Source organism: Carettochelys insculpta, chromosome 13 (assembly GCF_033958435.1).
Source record: "Carettochelys insculpta isolate YL-2023 chromosome 13, ASM3395843v1, whole genome shotgun sequence".
Taxonomy (NCBI): domain Eukaryota; kingdom Metazoa; phylum Chordata; order Testudines; family Carettochelyidae; genus Carettochelys; species Carettochelys insculpta.
This window is the reverse complement of record NC_134149.1, coordinates 6451394-6476759: the sequence shown is the minus strand read 5'-3', so window position 1 is coordinate 6476759 and position 25366 is coordinate 6451394. Positions and strand designations below refer to the sequence as shown.

At 45.4% G+C, this 25366-nt stretch overlaps 1 protein-coding gene across 5 annotated transcripts in view; it reads left to right on the top strand.

Annotated features, from left to right (window-relative positions):
• The window catches only part of FGF13 (fibroblast growth factor 13), a 357392-nt gene that overhangs the window by 250343 nt on the left and 81683 nt on the right, over positions 1–25366 (top strand). For 4 of the 5 annotated variants that reach the window (XM_075007926.1, XM_075007922.1, XM_075007923.1 and 1 more), the window contains one exon: positions 18415–18525. In XM_075007926.1, the coding sequence (XP_074864027.1) occupies positions 18415–18525 (111 nt within the window). Of the gene's footprint in view, positions 1–16308; positions 16496–18414; positions 18526–25366 lie in introns of those variants that run through there. The other variant, XM_075007924.1, reaches the window with a different exon arrangement.

Here is a 25366-nt window from a genome sequence, read left to right as displayed (position 1 = left end):
AGCTGCCAGTCCCACTCCTGGCTGCCGTGGAGACGTACCCGAGGACACTTCGTAGCCAAATCTCATTAAAAGTCAATTTTCACTTTGGCAAAGGGGGACTCCAGCCTCTGTTTGTCAGAAGCTGAGAATGGGAGACGGGAGGGATCAGTCGATGATCACTTGTTCCATTCACTCCCGCTGGGCCTTCCGGCATTGGCCACAGTCAGAAGACAGGTTACTGGGCTAAATGGACCTTTAATCTGACCTATTTTTAGATTTTTGTGCCCTCTTCAGAACCAGCTTCTACGGATGTGTTCCAGTTTTTGCCACAGCATTCTGAAGATTCTGTTTGTGGACACAACTAGAAATTTTCACTCAGTTTTAAAGAAAAATAAAAAAGTTTCTGGATTTGTAAAGATTAAGCTAAAATGTCAAGTGGTATAAGTACACAATAATTATCACAGGATAGTTAGCAAATATTATTCTTGTAAATGCTCTCTACACTTGTAGCATTTACAGTTCATCAATAATTCATCTTTAAAAAGAAAAAGAAGAATATATTTTCAACATCACAAAAGCTATTGTGGAGCTATTCATGTTGTGAACTGCCTTGCAATAAAAGGCATGAGCCAAACCAAGGAGCAGGCTCCTCTGGCTGTCATAATGCACTACAGCATCCTCTTACAGTTGTTTTTTTTTTTTTTTGTAATTCTAGAAGACAGAAAATAAAATTTTACACTCGAAAATAATGCGTTTAGGTAAATAGCCTAGAGGAGCCATGTGTTTGTCCAAGAAATGGTTAGACTTTGCCAGAACAATACTGCTACATTATGAATCTTTCATGAGCTCTCAAAGTCATAATGGTCTGTCACTAATGCCCATTAATGATCTCTTTATACCGCGAATATGGGCTTGATGTTTCTGGCTGGTACCTTAGAGAATACTTTAAATATGCCTTAAACTTTCCCTGGTCTACTCTCTCTGTGCCTGCTCCAAATGTAGACGGCAACTGTCTGGGTAGGATCTGCTTGTAAGTCGTCATGGCTTTGGGATTAAGAAAGTCTTATTCAGGTAAGACGTATTTAAGCAATATTTTTTAGAAGAATAAACTGGAAGGCTTTTTTTTCCTGGCAAGTAATCCTTTTGCGACAGTGATAAGACAGTGGATGGGTGAGGTGGCTGTTTAAGGACTAATTTATATCCAAATCATTCAGCTGTTTTTCTCCTCTCCTGTTTTGTTTTAACTACCTAAACATGCTTTTACAAGATGAAGAAAGCAACCATTTGGTTAATCCATACTGATTGGAGTAGCATACAGTATCTCTGCTTATTGCTAAAACAGCAAGTCATTGCTGTTTGAACAACACTATTTAAATAAATGTAGCATGAGGAGATTTACTGGCCTTTAAACATCGTAAAGGAACTTCTTGAGAGGTCTAAGGAAATTTTTTTCTTTAAAGTATGTAAAATATGGGTACCAGTTCAGAGTCCATTTTAATTCCTAGTACATGTGAATGCTGCATCAAATGTCAACAAAGGGAAAGAATGCAATGCAGTTAAGCCTATTTTTAAATTAAATATCAAAATGTAGGCAACAGTGCATTTCAACATAGTCATTCTGTTGGAAATGTTTTACGTAAAGACTAATTCATGATGCTATAACTAATATTTCTTAATTTTGAAAATGCGTCCTCCTCTTTCGCCATGTGAAATGATCAAATTATTGACTGAACCAGCACCTACAGCTGCTAGAGAAAAACAGACCCAAGGAGTCCCGAAAAAAACCTCCAGGATCAAGCAATTACTAGAACCACAAGCAATATGTATGTTTTTGAACTGTACTGTTTTCCTGGGTGGCTGTACATTCTTTCAGAATCCTATTGGTGAATGGCATGCAACCCTCACATTATTGCTCGATGAACTTAACATTAATTTGGAGAGGAAACAAAGCAATTTGAAATGACTGATCAGAATCTAGAAAAATATTATCAAATATTCTCTTTCACCATTCTGATTCAAGTATTAAATTACTAATGTGTACATTTCATTGAATTTAAAAGAAAATTATAAAATACAAAGCTTTCTAAACAATTGAAGTGATTTCCAAATCTCTGTTTTTCTTTAAGATGTTGCTTGGCCATAATAGGCATGAAATAAATGTGAGCGGTAAGTTGTAAAGCCAGTCATTTTTAAATCCATGCTGGTTCAAAGCTACAAACTAATTTTTTTGGGGTTGGTACTCCCCCAGTAGTTCCTGTGTGCCTTATGTTTGATTAAGGTTAGCAGGATTCGGTCCATAGAACCTGATTCAAAGCCCACTGAAATCCATGTAAAAGCCGTTGATTTCAACTGGCCTTGGAGCTGGACCATATAATTTCACGCCTGACTGTAGAAAAACCAGTTAGTGCCATGTATAGAGGATAAAACCCTTCTAAATCCTTTAGTAGATATGATACTGATGATTAATTTCATTAGATAACATGATTTAATTGGAGCTGATAAGTATTTCTATTTGCAGGCAGCAATTTTTATTCGGATCAGGTTGTCACTATATTCTTGATGGAAATATTTTATAGATCCACTGATCTGAAGTTAAGGCTAATGTGATAGTGTCTGGATTAAGAAAAGTCTACAATGCATTTGAGTTAAATATAAAAAACCCAACACCTTTTGTTTCTGTTTGAACGGTGCACTTTCAAGGTCACACAGCTTTGCTGTTGATTATATCATTAGATGCTATGAAGAGTGTTGCAATTAACTATTGCTAGGAACACACATTAAAATAAAATAGTAAATTGCAACAACCTTCTTGTGGCAGTGCGAAGTACGAACTCTAGGTGTCCCTCTGGTTTCTAGTTTTGTCAGTAACTTCATGCATCTGGTCTTTCACTGAAGGTGGTGGGCATTTTTCTGATTTGTTTATTTCCGAACTGTTTACATCTTACTGTTATGTAGGATGAGATGTGGTGATGAGAAACTGTGGGTTTCATTCAAAGCCCACTGAAATCAGTGAAAAGATTTTTGGATAAGCACCCTTTAGTAAGATTCGGATTTAAAGTAGTAATCGCCAATAAATTCAGAATTAAGGGTCACAGCCTCAGCTGAACATGCTGCAGATGACATCACCGTGAAAAAAGGAGAGAGAAAAAGAAGGCCTGGATGAGACTGACGGTTCTTCAAGGAATTACAGCCTCCACTCTGGATTTCATGCCATTTGTACTGCTCCATCATAGCCTCAGTGTGGCTGACCCATATTCTTTGCATGTCTAGATTGCATCTGAAGTCTAAATGCAGAGCAAGGAAGAAGAACAGGTCTAGCTTATGTTTAAATTGTCCCATGATTAAGAAGTTTGAGACTTACTTTCATAGGGATTGGGCAGCTTCAGTGCCAGCAGTAAGGCTGCTGATGTGCTCAGAGTGCTATCTGTCAGGCTGACCACTCTTATCTCGTTGTTTCCTTGTGTTGCCTCATCTGCCTGTAGTCATTTGTTATCTGTCACCTTATACTTAGACTGTAAATTGTTTGGGGCTGAGACTGGTTCTTTGTTGTGGGTTTGTACAGTAGGGTCCTACTTTAGGAGGGTGATGATAAGAAGAGTGATATTAGGATACTCTTGAACATCCCTAATCCGGGTGTCTGTGATCCAGCCTAGACACTGATGTGACGATGGTTCGAAATTTTCTTCTCACCCAGAAGTATGCAGAGGAATTGACGAGGCAAGTAAAAGAAGGTCCTGGCCCTGAAAGGAGGATAAGTGAGAGGAACAGACAGAAAGCAGAAAAGGAGTCAGATATGGACTGCAGTGATGAGATCAAAGGGTTTATCTGTTAAGTCACAAGCAGGTGCTAATGGCTCCATTCTACTGATTGTTTTAGATCAGTGCTTGTAGGTGATATGAGGAAGGTAAATGGTGAGATGGGAACTGGGCCATGCATGTGTGCTGTGTATCTAATTCAAAGCATAATAACATAGTTATATAATCTTTTCACTTAACTTAGTAGCTGTATGGTATTTTGTAGACCTAGGTGCAAACACATGTTAGGGACCCTGGAGAGTTACTTAGTTTGGCCATAGGTTATCCAGTCACCTTATGATATTGAGTGCTTCAGTTCTGGTTCAAGTGATGTTCAGTGCATGAAAAATGGTGCTTCCCTGGTGAATTGTTACCAACATGATCTAAATCCAAATGGTCTGAAGAAGTGGGTCTGTCCCACGAAAGCTCACCTAATAAACTATTTTGCTAGTCTTTAAAGTGCTACTTGACTGCTTTTTGTTTTGATGATCTAAATCCCTGTGTCTTTATCTAGCCATAACCTGCTCCGTGGCTTTCTGGTGGGGTTTGCTTCCCTGGAAATGCATCCAGCATGCTAATGCAACATTTCAGTAGGAATGGTAATAGATGTGCTTGTCAGCCTCCTTCTCTGTCTTTTCCTTATTTGCTGGTGCAGAAGGATGTGTGCATGAAATTGTTCTTGCCTCTGTGCTTAGAACATGTGTCAACTTGTTACAAGTAGACTCTTTGGTTCTAACTCTTAATGTCATTTTGCTCCTGTTTGGGTTAATTCTTGTGAACTGTCCACGAGAGAGAGTGTTAATGAACCATAGGCACAAACTTTTCCTTTATATACTTACATTTTATACACTTATATCTCTCTGGAGATATTTAACAACAGGTTAGATAAATGTCTATCAGGGATGGTCGAGACAGTATCCAATCCTGCCATGAGGGCGGGGGGCTGGATTCAATGACCTCTCGAGGTCCCTTGTTGTCCTAGTATTGTATGATTCTACATTTTACTTTTTCACCTAAGGATCATCAGGTTAGTCACTGTTATTCATGAGTAGTGCTTCATGGCGCCCCAGTTGGTGAGGATTATTATATTCTTAATAATCCATAAGATTCAATAAGATGAGGAAGTGAAGTCCAGAGAGGCTAAGGCTGGACTGAGGCTCAGAAGCATTGTTTCATGCCCGTACAGGTTGAACCTCTCTAATGAGGAACTCTCTCATCCGGCAACATCTGTAATCCGGTCTGATTTCAGTGAGCCGAATGACCACTTATCGTGGGTGTGGCCAGCTTTCCCATTAGCCCATAAAGTTTGTTTCCAGCCCCTAGTCCTGGCTCTCTCTGTCACTTAGCTGTAGTTTACCCCATGTGTCTTCTCAGACAGTGCTCAGCAACCTCCATCACCTCATGGCACCCTTCAGCACTCATAATTTCACAATACATCCGATCTTTTATAACACAGTCCCCTCCCCCAGAGCCAGGCACCCCAGCTCCCCCTCCTGCTCTAACCCAATCTCTCTCCCCTCCTCCAGCATCAGGTACCTCCAGCTCCCCACTATAACCAAATCCTGCACCTCTCCCCTCCTCCCACTCTAACTCGATGCCAGCGACTCACCAGAGCTGCCGCCACTACCACGTGCTTCTCCCAAGAAGTTGTGCAGTGTGTGTGTAGAGTGGCAGATAACACTCCCAGCGCGCAGCTCTGAGGCACACCAAACACCTAAGCTGGGGCAGTGTTGGCAATGCTGGTAGTTAATAGGACCTCCCATGGTCCAGCAAATTCTCTTGTTCGGCACCGGTCAGGTCCCGAGGGTGCCAAATGGAAGAGGTTGAAGCTGTAGTATCTGCCCCGACCCTGGCCATTCAGAAATGCCCTGGAGGAGAGGGTACCAACGTTGAATGGCTGATATTTTGGGAATGCAGGATGTTTGACCAGTGGTGCTTACCAAAGCCAAAATGCTTTCTCTGCCCCACCCCCGGCGTGCCTTCGTTTTCCAAAAATGGCAGGTCTCTCCCAGCGCACAGCCAGCTGACGTCCATTTTTGGACTGAGAGGGTATCTCCAGTGGCAGGTAGTTCTGGGGGAAAAAGCAGAGTGAGGCTTTGGGAAGGTTGCCGAGGGGAATCTGCACGTGGACGGTCCGAGCCAGCAATGCACTGAAGCATAGGCCACTGTTAAATGTGGGAGCAGTCTGGCTGAAATTAAGCAGCTGCTTATGTGCCTTGATGGATGAAGGCCACTCTCTGCATACCCAGAGCTGTGTCCTGCAGGGGGAGAAGAAACAGGGCCAGAGGCTGCCAATGAGCTGTACCCCCCAATCTGGGAAGGAGAAGGAATCCTTTTAACCTCCTACCCCAGAACCTGGGGACAGCCCCATTATGCAGCTTACTCACTGTGGAGGTGGGGGTTGAATGGGGGATTAGTGAACAGAATTAGGGAAACCTTCCACAAAGTGTCTGCAAATAATATTACATTGGTGCTACAGAATTACTTGTATCTGTTATTCAGTGATGCGTCTGTATCAGTCAAAAATAAAAAAGTTGTGGCAGGAGGGTAATACTATACAGTAAACTTTGTTTTAACCAGTTTTCAATCAATCGATACTTTCAAATAACCGGCATTAATAATAACTACCTCCAGGCACTATCCTGGCACCTAGGTTTCTTCTTCTGGGGGTCTGTGCTGCTCACAGGCTGCGAAGGGATCCGTCCCGCCTGAGTCGTCAATGCTGCTTCCCCTTCTTAAGAAGGGCCTGGCTCTGAGATGCGGGTGGGGAGCTGAGACGAGGCTGCTGTATGTGCAGCTGTCCCTGCCTCCGTGGGCCTGGGCTGCCAAGGCTCCAGGGCTGCTCAGCAACTGCCACTGATGGGGCGGGGGAGGAGAGAGCAGCCCTCCGCTGCGTGCCAGCCCTCCACCCCCCCGCAGCAGCTGGGGCCGGGGCCTGAGCCACTGAGAGCTGCTTAACCCCTGCAGGGAGCCCGGAGCGGGCTGCGGGGGCAGAGCTGGTACTCCAAGAACGAGGCTGCCGAGGGTTTCGGGGAGGCAAGCACAGCTGTAGTGCAGCCCCTGCAGTCAGAGAAGTGGTGGCAAAGGGATCCCTCTCTACTATCCATAATATTTTAACATCCGGCAACCTCCCAGTCCTGGAGCTGCCGGATATGGAAGAGTTTAGTGTACAGGGGCACCCGCAATGGCAGAGTCCATTTCACAATTTACAAGTGTCCTGTCAGAACTGGAGAACATCGCCCAAGACGGTGTAGGCGATGTAGGCGTGGAATACTGCTGCAACACTGGCTGACAGAAAATGGCTACGTCTACACTAGCCCCAAACTTCGAAATGGCCACGCAAATGGCCATTTCGAAGTTTACTAATGAAGCGCTGAAACGCATATTCAGCGCTTCATTAGCATGCGGGCGGCAGCGGCACTTTGAAATTGACGCGCCTCGCCGCCGCGTGGCTCGTCCTGACGGGGCTGCTTTTCGAAAGGACCCCGCCTACTTCGAAGTCCTCTTATTCCCATGAGCTGATGGGAATAAGGAGACTTCGAAGTAGGCGGGGTCCTTTTGAAAAGGAGCCCCGTCGGGACGAGCCACGCGGCGGCGAGGCGTGTCAATTTCGAAGTGCCGCGGCCGCCCGCATGCTAATGAAGCGCTGAATATGCGTTTCAGCTCTTCATTAGTAAACTTTGAAATGGCCATATGCGTGGCAATTTCGAAGTTTGGGGCTACTGTAGACATGGCCAATCTGTGGTAAACTGAAATGCTGGGTTTAGCTGATTATTAAAGTGACCTGGACCTTCAAGGCCAAGGTCCTGAGTCAGGACCAGCACAAAGTAAAATCAGCGTGTTGCCTAAAATGATATCGAAGTCTAACCCACATGGTTGGTGCATTTGGTGAAACTTGCTGAGTCACATGAAGATACTGCCCCATGGAAACAAAGCAGTTTCCTTTTGTATTGAACCTCTCTCGTCCAGCACCGTCAGGGACTTCAGTATTGTGTAGCACATTCCCAATACTTGCACTGCTTCCTGGGCTCTTAGAAGACATTTAGGGGTAAATTACAGCTAAATAACAGCACGGAGCACTGAGAGCCAGGACTGGTAGCTGGAAACAAACTTCATGGGACCATGCGAGGTGCGGCCACACCCAGAATGGGTGAACAGGCATGGCAGGAGGGATAGCTCAGTGGTTTGAGCATTGGCCTGTTAAACCCAAGGTTGTGAGGGCAGTCCTTGAGGAGGCCACTTAGGGATTGCAGCAGGTAAAGCTAGGGATGGTGCACATCTTAGCCAAGAGAGCAGGGGACTGGATTAGAAGACCTCCTAAGGTCCCTTCCAGTTCCAGGAGATGCATGTCTCTAATCATGTATTTTTTTAACATTCATTTAACTAAAATCATGCCGAATTATGGATGCTGCTGGACGAGAGAGTTGCGGATTAGAGAGGTTCAACCTATAGTTGGGTCTAGTCAGAGAAAAAGCAGGGGTCCCCTCATTGCCATCAGTTATACCTCAGAGGCCTGTACTCTTGTTGCTGGAGACTGGTTTAGATGATCCTGCACTAATGCCTTCATCTTGGGGACAACTTTTTTCCACCCTGCACATCAAAACTGACCTCCAGAGGAGTCTCCATTTGCCGAAATCTTTTTCCAAACAGGGAAGGGTAACAGGTCTTTGTGCATAATTGAGTCACTCGGTCAGGGGGCCAGGAAGAGGTTCTTATCATGCAACAGGAGAGAGGTGGTTTTACTCCTCAGGGCTTGCTTGAGCCGTAAGCATCCAAAGCATTGTGCTTCCCGTTGCGTCCAGCTGTAGGGCTGGTGGCATTTTCATAGGCCCCATCACCAGGAGGCAAACCTGTGCAGCGATCTTGTCAGTCAGTCTTTCTACCCTCTGGCCAACTCCAGTCCTGTTTGCTTAGAGGAAAAAACAAATCACTTGGAGCCCAATTTGCCCAGGCCTGTGACTGCCTGGTACCTCACTGTGTGAGTAGTGCTATTGGCAGATCTGTGAATTCAGGGCAGCACTCAAGGAAGAAAGTTCTAATCTCTGGGATTAACGGAGGCAGCGCTGGGCCCTTAATTTGCCTTCTGAAGCTCTCTTGTTGTCAGTCAGGTTTTCGCCATAAGACTGATGGCCTATGGTCTTGGCCAGGCAAGGGAAATTTGTGATGGGCTGCTGAATGGACATTCCCAACTGGAATTTGAGCCTCCCATGGCAGCAGGTTCAGATCTCTGCTTCTACCAAGGAATTCCATTTCCTGCAGGGGTGTAAACTGGATTTCTACCCAAGTCAGTGCGAACAGAACAGGGGCAGCTGTAGCCTGGCAAGTCAGCAGGGCACCATCCTAAGCTCAGCTGTAACTGTGGTGTGAAACAAAACAGAACACTCCATACAAAGAACACAATGTGACAAAAGTCCCAGGGAGGGGTGGGGGGAGGAGAGGAGACCAGTGAGGGCCTTGGAGCTGGACCCACTCTGCTCCAGGTGGGAGCCCCAGAGCTGGTCCTTGTTACTCATGGTGTTGTGGGATGCAGCTCCACCCGGCGTCCAGACTCTGCTGCTCAAGGCAGGGGGAAGCCTGCCACGAGCCCAGTGCCCTGCCCTCCACATCTCCGCTGCTTAGAGACCAGGACACGCGAGGTGGCCCTGGCACTTCTGGCAGATTTTGCCCCTCGGGCCTCCATAGCAGGGCACAGCTCTGTCATCGCACAGTGATATGGCTGGGATGGTGCCAGGTCCAGACTATGAAGCCGCGTGTGGTTTCTTGGGCAAACGAATGAATGCGACTCTGTCCCCTCAACCCCACAGGGCATTTGCACCCCCGGGCTTTCATGTTTGCTGACGGTGCCGCTGGGAACCTCTGCTAAAGCAGCACATGGATCAGAATTCAGCTTGTGGGCTCTGACTGGTTCACATGCCCACCTAGCAGGCATTAGCTCAGTATCTGTTCACTCAGCTAATACGCACCATAAATCAGTGGCACATGTTTTGTTACCTTTTCTGAGCATCGGCAATGCACAGGTCAGGGAGAAAGCCCTGCCCCAAGGAGCTTGTCGTCTGAAAGTCAGATCTACTGGTGCCTTGCCATAAATCAGCCCTCAAATGCATGTCCCCCATGCAAAAGAAAATAGCTTCTGTGAAGTTTGGTTATAGACTGCAACCCTGCCAGGCTGGGGGAATGGGACCGCCGGAGCAAGCTCCTATTCTTGGAAATAAATGCCAGTAAACTCTTCCATGCTTACACAGAAAACTGCTTCTCTCCCTGGAAGTCAGGCACATGTATCAGTCAAAAATTCCCTTTAATAGGCAGCCTGGGCATTCCATCTCCCCAGCCACCATGCCTTCCACTGACAGCAGTATTACCCTGTTGCCATGTTACAGCAGCTCCCATCCCTTGACATTCATGTGCCAGAGCAGAGTACCTGATCGGAAGGGGAAAAAGGAAGCCACTCCATTCACTAATGGCCCAAGGACTACCACTGGCAACCCAGTAAGCTACAAAGGCTGTGCAGGTTGTCAGATTTTACAGTATGTTTCATGACAGCCCTGCCCACAGGCACTCAGTGGAAATTCAGACTCCGGAGAAACCCTGATGCTGTGGGACCTACCACAGCACAGCTGCTTTGCAGGGAGAGGGAGCATAAAACGTGCAGTTGGCACTTCCCTGAAACTGGGGACAGAGCTCCAGCACCTGCCCCTGGATTGGTACCACAGTAGTTGAGGCCTTTTCCTGTATAAGAAATGCAGCTTGGGCATATTGGTTCTCCTTAGGCACCCAGCCCTGGTTGGAAGGCAGCTGGACACAACATGCCCAAGCCTCTTGACTAATGTCTAGTAATCTCTAAACGGGAATTGAGCATGTTTTGATCATCTGAAACCAAAGACTAGAAATGCTGCTGAGCAGACACCGACCAGGTACTTGCAATAAGAAGGAAGAAACAGAACAATAAAAAAATAAATAATGAAAAAGGTAGGTGAAATCGTTGGCCTCCTGAAATTAACGAGACTTTGGCCATTATGTCGAAATTGTTACATCGGATCAGATCCAGGATCCATCTAGCTCAGGAACGCATCTCTCCCAGCGGCCAGCCCCACATGCTCCAGAGGAGGATGTAAGAACCTGGAATAAGCTCTCCTTTTGGTCTGTAGCACTCAGTGACTGGCTTGAGCATTGACTTTGGAAGGATGGGCAGTGTTTCTCCCTTGTTTTTTTAAGGATGAATAGTTGGCTTAGTGTTGTACATCTAAAGAGGACGCTTGCTGCAAGAGGTAGTAGCTGTCTTCATATAGAAGTTACTTGGAATATATCAGGAAAACAGCTTCAGGCGACCAAAGGACGAGAGTATTTTATTGTATTTTCAGCATGCTTTTCATGGGGAAAGGGGAAGAATGTGTTCATCATTGTGGCTGAAAAAATAAAACAAGGCTGATATATACTCATCATATTAAACACTTCAAGCAATCTGCTCAACAAAGATTTGACCCGTGGGCAGAGGAATTCATCCTCCCTTAGGGACTCATTGTCATGTGATCTTTATGAGCACAAAGAAGACATACGTGTAGAAGGGTCCACGACAGAGACCGCTCACGTGAAAACAGTTGATGTCTGTTATGTATCAGAGGTAGCCGTGTTAGTCTGTATCTTCAAAAACACAAGAAGTCCCGTAACACCTTATAGACTAACAGATATTTCAGAGCATAAAGGTTTCATGGGCAAAGACATGCTTCGTCGGATGTCTGTTGAAACTTAAATCAGAATGTGTATAGTCTGGTTTTGTTCCTCATTTTATATTATTGGTCCAGGAACGTTTGTGCAGCTGAGGGTTTTTTAGCATGAATGCAGATATTAAGGTTGTATGCTAGAATGATCATTAAAACCAAGAGTAAAATTTCTTTGCACAAGCATTTTCAATAGTAACTGGATTGTAAGAACAAAAAAGCAGTCAAGTAGCACTTTAAAGACTAACAAAATAATGTATTAGGTGAGCTTTCATGGGACAGACCCACTTCTTCAGACCATAGCCATACCAGAACAGACTCAATATTTAAGGTACAGAGAACCAACATTAGTATCAAGGTTGACAGTTCAGAAAAAAATTACCAAGGTAAGCAAATCAGAGAGTAGAGGGGCAGAAGGGTGAGGGGGTAGTCAAGAATTAGATTAAGCCAAGTATGCAAAAGAGCCCCTATAATAACCCAGAAAATCCCATCCCAGTTCAAACCACATGTTAATGTGTCAAATTTGAATATAAACAAGAGTTCAGCAGCCTCTCTTTCAAGAGTGTTGTGAAAATTCCTCTTTAGTAAGATGCAAACTTTTAAGTCATTAAGAGAGTGACCCACTCCATTAAAACACTTGCTGACAGGTTTGTGGATCAAGAGTGTTTTTTATGTCTGTTTTGTGCCCCTTAACTGTATGTCTAAGAGAGTTTGAAGTCTGTCCAATATACAAAGCACCTGGGCATTGTTGGCACATGATGGCACATATAATGTTAGTTAAGGAACATGAGAATGTGCCTGTGATTCTGTCAATAATCTGGTTAGGCCCAGTGATGGTATCTCCAGAATAGATATGTGGACAAAGCTGGCAGTGGGCTTTGTTGCAACGAAAAATTCCAGGACTGGTGTTCCTGCTGTTATAGACTGTGGTTGTGGGTGAGAATCCTCATAAGGTTGGGAGGAGGCTGTCTGTAGGAGAGAACAGGCCTGTCACCTAGGGCCTTCTGGAGTGTGGCATCCTGATTAAGGATAGGTTGTAGGTCTTTAATAATGCATTGCAGTGGTTTGAGTTGGGAGCTGTAGGTAATGGATTGTAAGAGTTCTGCTCAGCCATTCAGGAATGTGAAATGCTATCATGTGACTTAATGACCAATCACAGTTAAGCCGCACAAATTATAAATACTAGGTAGGGAATACCATGTGGTACAGTAAACAAACTTAATGAAAAAGGTTGCAAAATTACAAATAAATTTGAGAAAATCCTGTTCCCCTGCTGGATATTTTACAAAGGATGAACAGGACAAAATTCACAATCCATTATTTGGAATAAGGGCACCTCTTACTAATATTACATAATCAACTGGCTTTACTGGTTCTGATCTCCAATATCTGAAGTTAGCTGGTAGGTGAGTGTGAAGGTGCAACTTGTGAACAGCCAGTTTATTTTTGTAAGTGGGTATTGCTCCATTGAAGATTTTGTCAGGGTTTTTAAATGCTTTTAAATACAATTAGAGATGCCTCCAGCATCTAAATAAGATCTAAATACCACAGAGATAGGAGTCTGATAAAAGGACGTCGAGTCTTGGTGACTGGACTGATCGATCGTAGGGCTATGGATGGGATGCATTTTTGCAATAAAACGGGGCCTCGGGCTGCGTGGCATTTACTTCCATTCAGACATATTAAATACTAAACTGAGCAGCTGAAAAATTGTTGCCAGGGGATGGGCATGTCTGTCAATGAGACCTTGCTCCTGCTGTGCTTGGCTGCAGCAGAAATTGTTCTCTGCCCTGGCACAAGCTTTTTCTAGTCAAGGAAACAAGTGGACAGTTGCAAAGTTACGGTGAATTGCGGGTGTGGTATCATTCTGTCTACTTCAGAGTGGTGTTGTAGCAAAAACTCTCTAGCGCCCACTAACGTGGCCCAAAGAGCAGGTAACCTGGCTTCCACATAAGCAGATTGAGAAAGGAGGAAGGGTGACATACACCATGAGCTCAAAGAGTCTGAAATGAGAGAGAGGGCAAAGTGTAGGAGAGCCCCTTGACTTCACTCTGAACAAATGCCCCAAGCTCAGAGCTCCTGTTTGGACTCTGGACGTGTTGTGCCTGGAGAGGTGGGGAAGAGAAGGCTACAAGCCCAAGGAAACACAGGAGTTCAACATTGCAGAAGTGTTTGCTTTTGCCTTTGGGAGAGCTTGGTAGGCTGTTCTGGCTTAGTGTGCCTGTAAATTCAGGCTCCCTGGGAGTCTCTGACTGTCCAGAGCATGTCCAGTTGGGTTTATTAAAACTGGTTTTATTCTGCCCTCGATACTGGTGCGCTCAGTAAAGAGGGCACTCACCTCTTGAGCACCTCCTACTGGCTGGGTTTGGTATGACAGCTCTTTTCTCACTGCTGGTGCCCCCTGCAGTTTGCAAGCTGCTTTCTTCAGTGGTTTGGCCCTCCAACTGAGTCACAAAGTTCAAACAAACCTTTTCAGGATAGCAATAAGCCCAACAAATAATCCGTCTGTTTTTCCCTGTTGGGTCCTTTCAGTTCAGCCCTTTGCTCAGGCTCCCAAATAGGTGCAGTTGCTTATGCACAGATTTTGTGACCAGAAGGGAACATCTAGGATGGTTCCCTCCCTAGCACAGGTCATAGAATTCTGCATCCTGTATATCCTGGATCCTTCCTGAAATTTCTGGCTGAGCTATCGTGTACCTTTTGGAAGACAAAAAAATAATCTCACTTTAGCAACTCTGCCAGTGGTGATGAATCCGTCATGGCCCTAGCTAAATTGTCTCAGTGGTTAATCAGCCTGTGTGTCCCACTCTGTGCCTCATTTCCACTTACAATTTGCCTCACTTTAGCGCTAAGCTGTCGGCTTTTCATCCATGCGGGTGAAGTGACTTGACCAGGGCCACGCAGCAAATTGGTGGCGGAGTGGCACATTAGCTGATGAGCCTGCTTCACTCACTGTCCCCACTCAACCACCCTTCCAGCTGCTGCTATTCAGATACCAGCTGAGACTGCTGTGGCCACCGTGCAGAGCATTAAGTATGAGATGATCAGAGCTCCTAGCACTAGGTTCTGCCACTTGTCTGCTGCCTGATTGTGATGCTCACTCCTACAGCCTTCACCAGCAGCGCCTCTTTTCTGCGCCCCTTCTTCTCCCTCCAAGCCAGCAATCCTTCTCCAGCCCTCACAGCCTGCCCTAAGGTCCACCCCCTTCCTTTCTCCCCACTTCCATAGGGCCCTGCTCCCTTTCCTCCATCCTGGCCACCCCAGCCCTCCCAGTCTCACACCCCCTTGAGTTAAACCCCGCACCCAGCCACCCCTAGACTGACCAGGGCCCTTGCTACCCATCAGGGGAGAGATGAGCGAGTGGAGGAGGATGAGGTGGCCTCAGAGCAAGGATCAGGGGGTGTACGGCGAGCAGGGAAATGAGAGGAAGAAGGAAAAATCTGGGCAAACTCCCCTCCTCCTCGAGGGTTTTCTGAGCTCCGGGAATGGCCAGGAATGAGGAAATGCTCGAACCAGGTGTGGTAGAAAACAATGTCAAAGGGAGCTGAAAGGCTGGAGGGGGCAAGGAACCAATCCCCTCCCCCCAGCTTTCAAAACCTGCCCCACTGGAGCCCCTGCCCCACATGCCCCTGAAAGACAAATCGCGCCCCCTTTCCTTCCACCGGTGGCCTGGTTGTTTGCAGAGCGTCTCATCACCCTGGCCAGGCCGCTGGGGAATTACTCATCCCGGTCACGTTTGTTTGGGTGTCTGTCTCTCCCCAGGAGGCGGCTCCAGTCTTGGGAGCAGGTGTTCTCTGTGCAGCCCCTCAGCTCCTGCAACCTGCCTCGTAGCTGCTCCGTGAGCACCACACAAAGAGGCGCAGAGGCAGGTCCCCCGGGCTGCTGCCTTCACCGAGGAACCGGGGAGCGGGCGGGGGTGGGCTGATAAGGGGCTGGCTGCGTCGTGCGATTTCTGCATCCAGTGCACAGCTCCTGGTGCCTGTGTGAAAGAGGAAGAGAGCGCGGTGGCTGCCTGGAGGCTGCTGCTGCTGCTGCTGCAGTATCAGCACCGGTGCGGCTCGCAACCACGCATCAGCGGAGCTGCTGGCTGAGTGGTTACAAGTGTTGCAGAGCAACATACAAGAGCATCAGCGGAGGAGAGGCTGCATCTGAAGCTCCCCTAGTAAAATCTTGGGAGGGGGTGGAATTCAGAAGAAGCCAGCCGGGGCTCCGGGCAGCAGTTCAGCAGGGTGCCTTCATCGCTGCTTGCTTCCTATTCCTTCTCCAGGAAGAAAGAGGAAGGGAGGAGAAGGAACCCGGAAAACCTTGCCAGAGCCAGACCCTGACGGAGGCTAACAGGTGTTTGCTGGGATCTGAATGGGGAGGAGAAGGTGGGAGGAAAGTTCACCAGGAAAACCAAGCTGAGCAAAGCTGCGTTGACGTTGTGCCAAGCGAATGTGCCTGAGAACGGTGTGTCTGGACTCAGCATCGAGGGATGTCTTGCCAGTGACCTGTGTGATCTCCCTAGAGACTCGGAGCCCTGCCTGCCAACTTTGCCCTGCCAGGCTTTGGGAGGGATAACGGGCCCAGGAACAAAGGGGGTCTCCTCTCGGGACAGAACCCTTTGTGCTAACCTGTTGCGTCCTGGGTGGAAGCATCCGGCTTGCCCCTCTGCTGTTCCAGAACTGGTCGTGGGGAGGGCTCGTGCTGCGGCATCAGCAGCAGGATCCAGTGCCCCTGATTTTGGGGCCTGGAAGAGCAGCATGCTGGCTGCTGCCCTGGCAGCCAGAGCCCAGAGCCCCTGTATCTGACCCCCGGGTGGTGTCGGGGCGGTGGCGGCCATGGCTGCAGCAATCGCCAGCTCCCTGATCCGCCAGAAGAGACAAGCCAGGGAGCGGGAGAAATCCAATGCCTGCAAGTGTGTCAGCAGCCCCAGCAAGAGCAAGGGCAGCTGCGAGAAGAACAAGCTGAATGTGTTTTCCAGGGTCAAACTCTTCAGCTCCAAGAAACGACGGCGAAGGCGACCAGGTTGGCGAGGGTTACGTGTTTTGGGTTTGTTCTGCCTGACTCCAGCCCTCATGTGCATCCTCCTGGGGAAGGGGAACCGGTGAAATTAACATGTAGGCATTGCAGTCGCCAAGAGACAGGGGGAGACAGGCACGCACCCTCACACAGCCTCTCCTCACTCATTTGTGACACTCGCACCATTGGTTTCTCTTCTTGCTCACATGCAAGTTCATGTGTACCCATGGATCAGTGATGTATTTGTATGTGTCTCGATCTCTTTCACACACACCCTTCAATCCTGTGTTCATCTGTCTGCATGTTCAATAATCTATTTTCCCTCCTTCAGCTCTCTAGAATGTCTGTCCCTTGTGCTGTTACTTGCTAATTATACGAGAACAGGCTATTTACTTCAGCCATCAGCTTCGTAACCTTTCATCCCTCCTGCGCCTTTCTGGGAATACCTTATCAAAGTATACGCACACACAATCCGGTATGTAACGGAGGTTTAAATGATCAGGTGTGAAGTACCAATCTTCTGATCCGGTGTGTTTGTGTACACAGGCAGAGCAGAAACCTGTCAATAACGTTGCTGGTGATTTTCTTTTCTAAAATCGATCTGCTTGTAGCCAGTGAACTTGTCAGCATTTTTCATGCAGCCAAATGATAGGTGGCTAGTTGGAAAAGGGAACTTGAATTTGCTAAGAGATTTTTGAACATCGTTAATGCAAGAAAATGCTGTTGTTTGGTTTAGTTGCTTATTAAATGAGATGGTGTATATGAATGATGCATACACTTATTAAAGGTTGCTAATAGGAAGTAATATACTTTTGCAAACTATTACAGGGCTTTGCTTCAAAGCCCATCCAAAATATGTATAACAGCAAATCAAGTTCAATCTTTTTCCATTTAAGATCAAAAAGATTTGCCCAGATGTGTGAACTTTGACTTGAAAATGGCAATGGAGATTTTCATATTATTTATCTGCAAATCAGCTAAGGTTTTGGAGCAGGCTGCTAAAATGCTTCACTGTCCGATGAGAATAGTTGTGTGGCAATTCCTACAATGCAGATGTCATTGGGATTCAGTGGCAGTATTACATTGCAATTACTCTTGATGCATTACAGACATTTTTCCCTTAAATGAATAGACTTTCTGACAAATCCTGTTGCTTTTTACTTCACCAAGGCCAGAATGATCTTAACTTGTTTTGGCTCTTTCATTTTTGAACATTGAATGTGAAGATAGTTAGGAATCAGATTTATAGCCAAATTCTGTGGGTTTCTATTTCTTTCTAATCTGTGAAATAGCATCTTTTAGGTAATATCCTATTACAGTGCAACATGTGGCTGAGTTTAAAGGGGCTTTCCTTCCTCTATTTTACCTCTGTTCTTTGAGTAATTTATCACTTCTGGTTCTGAATGTCCTCAGATCAACAAACAGTGCTAGATGGTTTATTGGCATGGCAGCATTTCTTATGGTAAACATTAGCTGTTGTATGGGTAAGCTGTTGATCTGGTATACAGCTTTCATTCTTATTCATTTCGTTTTCATTATCTTTGTAGTTCCCATTGTTCCCCCCACGCCTTTTGAGAAATCACACCTTATTAGAAGCCAGAGTATACTCTTTGCCAGCACTTTTTTAATCTTAAATGAGATACAGCTCCCTAAGCCAAAGGACTCCCTGTTAGGATTTTTATTCCCTGGAAGCAGATTTGAATGTTACCTACATTACAGCAGAAAGTGGCATTTCATTATTTGGCAATTGATTTTATAGTCACTGATTTGGTCTTTGCCCACATGAGAATAGTTGTCAAGCTGCCAATCATAGTGGTTTTCATATATGCTCTCAGAAAGCAAAAATGAAGCTTTGTTTGAGCCCAGAGAGCACAAAGCGGCACCTCCAGATTTCATAAACTAACCTTGTTCTTGATTTCTTACAGAGCCACAGCTTAAAGGAATAGTAACAAAACTATACAGCAGGCAAGGCTACCACTTGCAGTTGCAAGCAGATGGAACAATCGATGGGACAAAAGAGGAGGAAAGTACTTATAGTAAGTAGCATCAGAACGCCTCAGATAATCTTGTGTGTTTTGGAATTGTGGGGTAATGTTCTCTTCCACCTCAATCCATTTACAAATGAATGTTCTAAGATGACCAAATGAAACTGTTCGTACTTGCCGTTCAGTGTGAAGGAGAACTACTACAGAAACGCTTAAGTAAACTTGAGGAGGTAATGGTGACATATATGAAAAACAACCCAAATGTTATCTCCATGGTAATCTAGAGAAGTTCATCGCTGTCCTTTGGATTTATTAGATTTTTTTTTTCAACAGAGAAAATTTGTTCGCCTACGCAATGTGCCTGAAATAGACTAACGTTATCTCCAGACTTAAGCAGGGGTCTCACTCGAACACAGCTGAGTTATTTCACATAATGAAAATTCATCATCATTGTAAGGTTGGCTTTCCTTGTCTCCCCTTTCCCAGTGTGGAAAGTCTCAGCTTCATTATGATTTCAGCAACGAAACAATTTTCCTTGGGCGTTTCTGTGAAACAGTTTTGAATTTTGTTTTGTTTTGTTTTTTCAAATCTAGGGGATGTATGGAAAAGAGCACAAGGGGGACTCAAAAAGGTGACGTTGACACAAATACAAATAATCACATAATTGTTTTGTTTCAACTAATTTTGCGTCTTGAAAAAAAGTTGAAATGAAACGAGATGGTGTTTCGGCAATTGCGAATATGTATAGTGTTGTTGAGACAGCAAAATGGAAACTGAAATTCACTCTTCCTCTTCTACAAAGCAAATATCTTCTAAGTTTATTTCATTTAAGTTACTCTCTCAAATGTCAACTGAGGGAAGTTGGCTAGGAACAGAAATCCAGCAGTTTTATGACAGTTGATCAATCATGTCGCTTTTCATCCCATCCATGTATGTTTCTACTCTTCTCCCTCTCTAACATTTAACCAGGTTATTTTTCATTGACATGACAGAACCGGGGATTTTAAAAAAAACAAAACAAAACAAAAAAAGGAGAACTCCTGTGCCACCTTCTAGACTAACAGATTTCTTTGGAGCATAAGCGTAAGTTTTCGTGGGCAAAGACCCACTTTGTCAGATGGATCTGGCGATGCGGATCTTTGCCCATGAAAGCTTATGCTCCAAAAAATCTGTTAGTCTAGAAGGCACCCCAGTACTCGCTACCCCTCTGATACTTAGAACCAGGGATGTGGCTGTGTATTTACCACATGCAGTCGTTGCAGGTACTGAGAGTAATGCCTTCTGCAGGCCAGGTCGACAAAGGTCAACTTAGGCCTAAGGTTCTAAGCTGCTTTCAAACCTGAGTCCCCTGTAGTGGAGTAGGTAACACTCCTTTAGAATGCAGCCAATTTTTCCAGCTCTCTCTCTAGTGCAATTGGAAATTCTCTATCTAGTTGAAGCCTTCAGCTAACGCCTCTTGATACGTGTGTAGTATTGGAAGGCACTCAGATGCTACGGTGATGAGCATGGTATACAAACCTGTGTGGAACGGAATAAAAGCTGATCATCATGCATCATAAGACGCTCCTCTCCTTTACAACAATGGCTGTGGTCTGTTTGGTATTCTGTAGACTTGTTCAGAATGTTGTCAGAACTCTGCACTTGATCGTTTTAAAATGAATGAATTAGTTAAGAACTTAATAGGCAAATGTAATAATTTCAGTTGTGTTAGACACTCGCCATGTAGCATGCTGTATTCTCTGAATTGCATGTTCTTTCCCTGGGGCAGTTTCACCCAGTTACTTTATTTTGACTTGTTTTAATAGGGTTCTGCCATTCTAGACAAGGGAGCTATGAGGGCTTTTCATGGTCACCTAGATGTGTCTGATTCTAACATATCTTTGTTTTCATTATGCATTTTAAATTTAGCACCTCGAGAGATTACCAGGCTATGTGTAAATCATGTGGGCCCTGTGGAGTCAAAAAGCGGCCTTCATAAATAATGAATGTTCTATTGCAAAAGAGGATGCTGTGGATATATCCTGGAAATTAATCTAAGTGGCCTGCAGTTTCACAACATGGAAGATATTTATCATGGAAAAGCGTTTTCATTTCTCCTATAGAAAGGAAGTGAATTAATTGAATTGTAGAAAACCTATGGTATTTAATGATAATAATACCTAGCTTCTTTCCTTGGGAGATCTCAAAGGACTTTACAGTCTCCCCATTTTACAGATGGGAAAACTGAGGCATAGAGTAACAACATGACTTATATGATGTCAGTCAGAAGCCAGTGGTAGAGCCAGAAATAGAACCCCATTTTCCTGAGTCCTGGTTCAGTGTTTTACCCTCTAGGCAATATTTTCTATTTACTTTGGTCCTGAATCTGCTCTACGGACAACGGTCCTATTAGCATGAGCAGAACAGAATTAAATATTTATATACAGTTGGCCTAATCCTGCAAGTGTCACTTATGTTAATGAGGGTTTGGAGGTACCACCCTGGAGAACTACTTCTTCCATTCGTCAACAAAGATGAACCTTATTTGGCTTTGCCTAAGGTCAAGGTTAATCTTCTAGGGTACAATTTCACATGCCTGGTGGGGATGTGCAAAATCAAACTCTCTGGGATTGGTAGTCGAACCTTGTACTCCTCAATCTCGCCAGGAGTAAGGGAGAGTTTCGCCCATCGACCTCCTTCTGTGAGGTCGGCCAGGTAAGTCGATCGCAGATAAGTCGATTCCAGCTATGCAATTGCCATAGCTAGAATGACGTATCTACAATTGACTTTAATGCCTAGTGTAGACTTATCCCTGCTGGGTAAGGCCCAACCCCCCCTTCCCCCCCCGAATTAAAAGTCCACCCAGCAGTGGCTGAGCTCCACCCTGTGGTTCTGATCACAATACAATTCTTGTCGCTGCGCTCTTTCTTTCCCAGTTATTTTTGTTCCCATTTGCAGAGCTGCTGTGTTCTACACGTTTGCATTGCTTAACATTAACAGCTGGTTTAAAATTATGTTTCGCATATGAAGGAGGATTTTGCTATGTTTTTCTCTGAGACACTGAAAAGCTCATTAGTAATATTTTTTTAATATTTCCATGTTCAAATCATTCCATCTTTGGACAGCCCTTTTTGTTTCCCACTGCTGCTATAAAGCTGCTGCCAAGATCCCATGTGCTCTCTGGCCTAATGGAACAAAATTCTGCTGCAAGCATCCTGACACTCCGTGGCAATGACCATTCATTCTATCTCCACGAGATATTCCTGTTTCCTCCCCTCCCCGTCCAGCATCTAGACACAAACACAACTAGTGCTCAGAGTTGAAAATACTCTTAAAATTGACCCAAAATTAGTTTAGAAGATGAAATTTGTCTCCAAACTCTCCATTTCGTTTGTCAGGCCACCTTTATCATCATCGTCAACAACAACCATGGGCTCAGTGCCCAGTGCCTTCCTTGCTATTTCCTCCTATCTTTCCCCATCCAGTGTGGAGAGGTTTAGTTTCTGTAGACTAGCTCTGCACCAACCTACTATGTTATCAACCCATTCTCTGTGGGGTCTGCCTCTCCTATTCCAACCATCCATTATGCCAAGTACCAGGGTCTTGACTTTCCACCTGGCCTCTCATAAAATCACCCATGCAGCCCAGCTCAAAATCATCTCCCCCCATTTTTGCTGGGGAAGTGGAGAGCTTGGCTTCAGCATCAGCAACTTATCATACAAGCTCCCTGGGCCTTGATGGCTGCAGCTTAGATGCCCACTCTCCATTTCTGGCTTCTCCCACTTGTTGGCGGCAAGCTGGACTTCTGCTCCGGCTACTCTAACCTCTCCTGCCTGACTTTGTACATTCGTATGGCTCCTTGTCCAGAAAGCTGGGCAGAAACTGTCAGCTACAGGTAGGTCACTGGCAGGCGGGAAGACCAAAACCAAATGCCAGGTGCTCAAATGCAAACAAGGGTGAATTCTGCATTTGAACCCAGCATCCAGAGTCCCCAGTGAGATGAATAGGACAGCTAGCACCTCTCCAGGCTAATCTTTCAGGCTCTTTGCAGACTCAGAAGAAGAAATTCCACGTGGCTCACATTTTCATGATCATATCTGCAGCCATAGGGGCTAGGAAACATTATCATTTTGAAAGAAATCAAAGATTTCAGAGCACAGTTCTATGGGTAAGGGTGGACCACAGGATACACAGGGTGTTGTCTTTGGCCAGAGAGAATCTTTACAGTTTGGGGAAGAATTTCTGGGGACAGGAGTTTTCCTGGCTTTAATTTTGCATCATCAAATACAGGGTTGTTGCAGTGTAAATCCAGGCAGATTTTGTTCCCTAATTTCTGTGGCGAGAGATTTGATGGCTTGTCAGTTAGAATCATAGACTTGGAAGAGACCTCAGGAGATCACTGAGTCCAACCCCCTGATGAAGGCAGAACCAATCCTAACTAAATCATCCCAGCCAGGCCTTTGTCAAACCAGGACTTAAAGACCTCTAGGGAAGGAGATTCTAGCACCTCCCTAGGTAACCCATCCCAGTGCTTCACCAACGTTCTAGCGAAATAGGTTTTTTTGTAATATCCGACTTAGACCTGTTCCACCATAACTTGAGACCCTTACTCCTCTTTCTGTTATCTCTCATCACCGAGAACAGTCTCTCTCCATCCTCGTTGGAACTCCCTTCAGGTAATTGAAGGCTGCTATTAAATCTTCCCTCAGTCTTCTCTTCTGCAGACTAAATAAGCCCAAATCCCTCAGCCTCTCCTCATAAGTCAGATAGATACAAAGGAACGTATCTTCAGAACAGTTTGTGTTCTTTAAGCCTAGCATGGCCTATAATTATCAGTAACTTAAACAGTAACACACGCACAGTTGCAGGCTAGAGCGTCCTTAGCATTACATCAATTGTTTAGTGTCAGTTTGTGTTGCATAACGGCCACAGCAAATAGCCTGTCTCCCTTAAGCATTACTTAGTTATTTCATTAGAGCAGGTATTATGTCCTATCCTCAGGCAGTGTAAAATCACATAGAAATGCTGGTCATGACATTTGGCATTCTCTTGTGCAAACACAAACGGACAATAATTGGGCATAATGGAAAAGAATTAAGTCTGGGTTGGCTGCAGCGGGCTTTTTCCATCAGCCCAGTCTAGGTAAGGGAGTCATTTGTCACTGTGTGCAAATGACATCTTAGGCACTGTATCCGTGGCATCACTGGTGTGCATTTCATTAACACTGAGCTTCTGTGGTTCTGCCTGTTGGTGTTAAATACACCAGAGGCTCTTGTGTGTCTTTCCATGCTGATCACTCACACAGCTGTGTAACCTGGACACACAGTCTGCAAGCAGCTCATCGGAGGGGAAGGCTAATTTAGGGAATAAAGGTTGTATAACATAAGAGTAAGGAGAGCTCCGTAGCGCATGAGAGCCTAGAACTTGCAATGTAGTCCTTTGCGCAGCTTTACCCCAAGCAGGTGTGGTTGGTGGCCAACACGCCCCTCTGGCCTCAGAAGGGTGTATGCGTATGCTGCCAATCCTTGCCCATTCACGCTGGACATGTGTGCTCTGTGACTCAGTGAAGCAGCAGATTGTACCTTAGCGTGAGCTGCCCAAGCTGCCCTGCAGTGCCTGGCTTTCTCCGGTAATATGCGCTCAGCCTGGCACTCCGCCCACTCCTCCTTTGCCACGCACGGCAGGATGACTGACTTTGATATCCATCCCGCTCTCCTTTAAACCAGTGAACTAGCTCATCCTAGGCAGGTTTGTCCTGCGCCAGGAGACGTGCCCTGAGCAGAGCCGTTTGCAGAGTGCATATACACAGCTTCACGATGAAAATCCCTGTGCCGTCGACAGGCTGACAGCGCTACAAAGAGCAGGATGGAGGGAAGAGCGAGTTTCAGAATGGGAGTTGTTCCGGTTCTAGTAGCAGAGCAGAGCTGAGGGGAGACACTGGGGAAGGAAAACCAGTGGCTCTTCACTCCTCTCTCGGGTCCATCTAAAATTGCGGAGTTCCAGCAATACCTGCTGCGCACTGCAACCTTACGTGGACATGCTCTGCCAGCACAACTTACAACAGTGCTGCATTTTGCACTTACGAACCACCTTTTATTAGAAATTCTCAAAGTGCTTTAGAGCTGTGAAAATCTAACAATGCTGCTTCTCCTGGAATAGAAGGATTGGGCAAGTCTAGCTCGGTGAGGTCTTTTTGAAAACCTGGAGACAAGTCAGGAATCTTCCTAACGCCCTTGTAAAGCAACTGTTAGAACCATGTGGGAAATTATTTCCATTTTCTCTCCTCCAGGCCAGTTTTTAAAATGTCCCTGGTTTGCGGAGGGCTAAGCCCAGTGCTTTTTTTTGTACTGGTACTTGCCGGTACTGAGTGATGGCACCTCAGCAGCCCCAGGCATGGGATTGCCTGTGGGGTGGAGTCGAGGGGGGATTGGATGAGTACCAGCACCTCTTTTTCTTCTTTTTTTTTTTTTTTAAAAAAAAGCACTACCTGAAACTAAAAACTTTTGTTTGCTGAAGAGGAAATGTTTTCAGTTCCTTGAAAATGTGAAAAAAATCTGAAAATCCAAATATTTTTGTGGAAAAATAAATTTCGCATTACAAATTATGTTTTTGATAGAAATCCCATTTATTTTTGAAAAATCTTTTTATCCTAAAAAGTTCCACTAGCACTAGTATTTATTCAGGTGTGGAACTCTGAAATTAATGTTTCAAGATCAGAGCACCTGTGACAAAGGCAGGACTAAAACCCAGATTCTTATTCTTATAAATAGGGGACACGGCTTTACCTTTAAAGGTGTTGTGCCCATTTATACCAGCAAAGATTTTGGTCCTGGGTCACCAATGCCTTTTTCAAAAAACTGTAGGCACTCCCTCCTTGGAGTAGGACATTTTAAAATTTGTTGTTTTTTTCCAG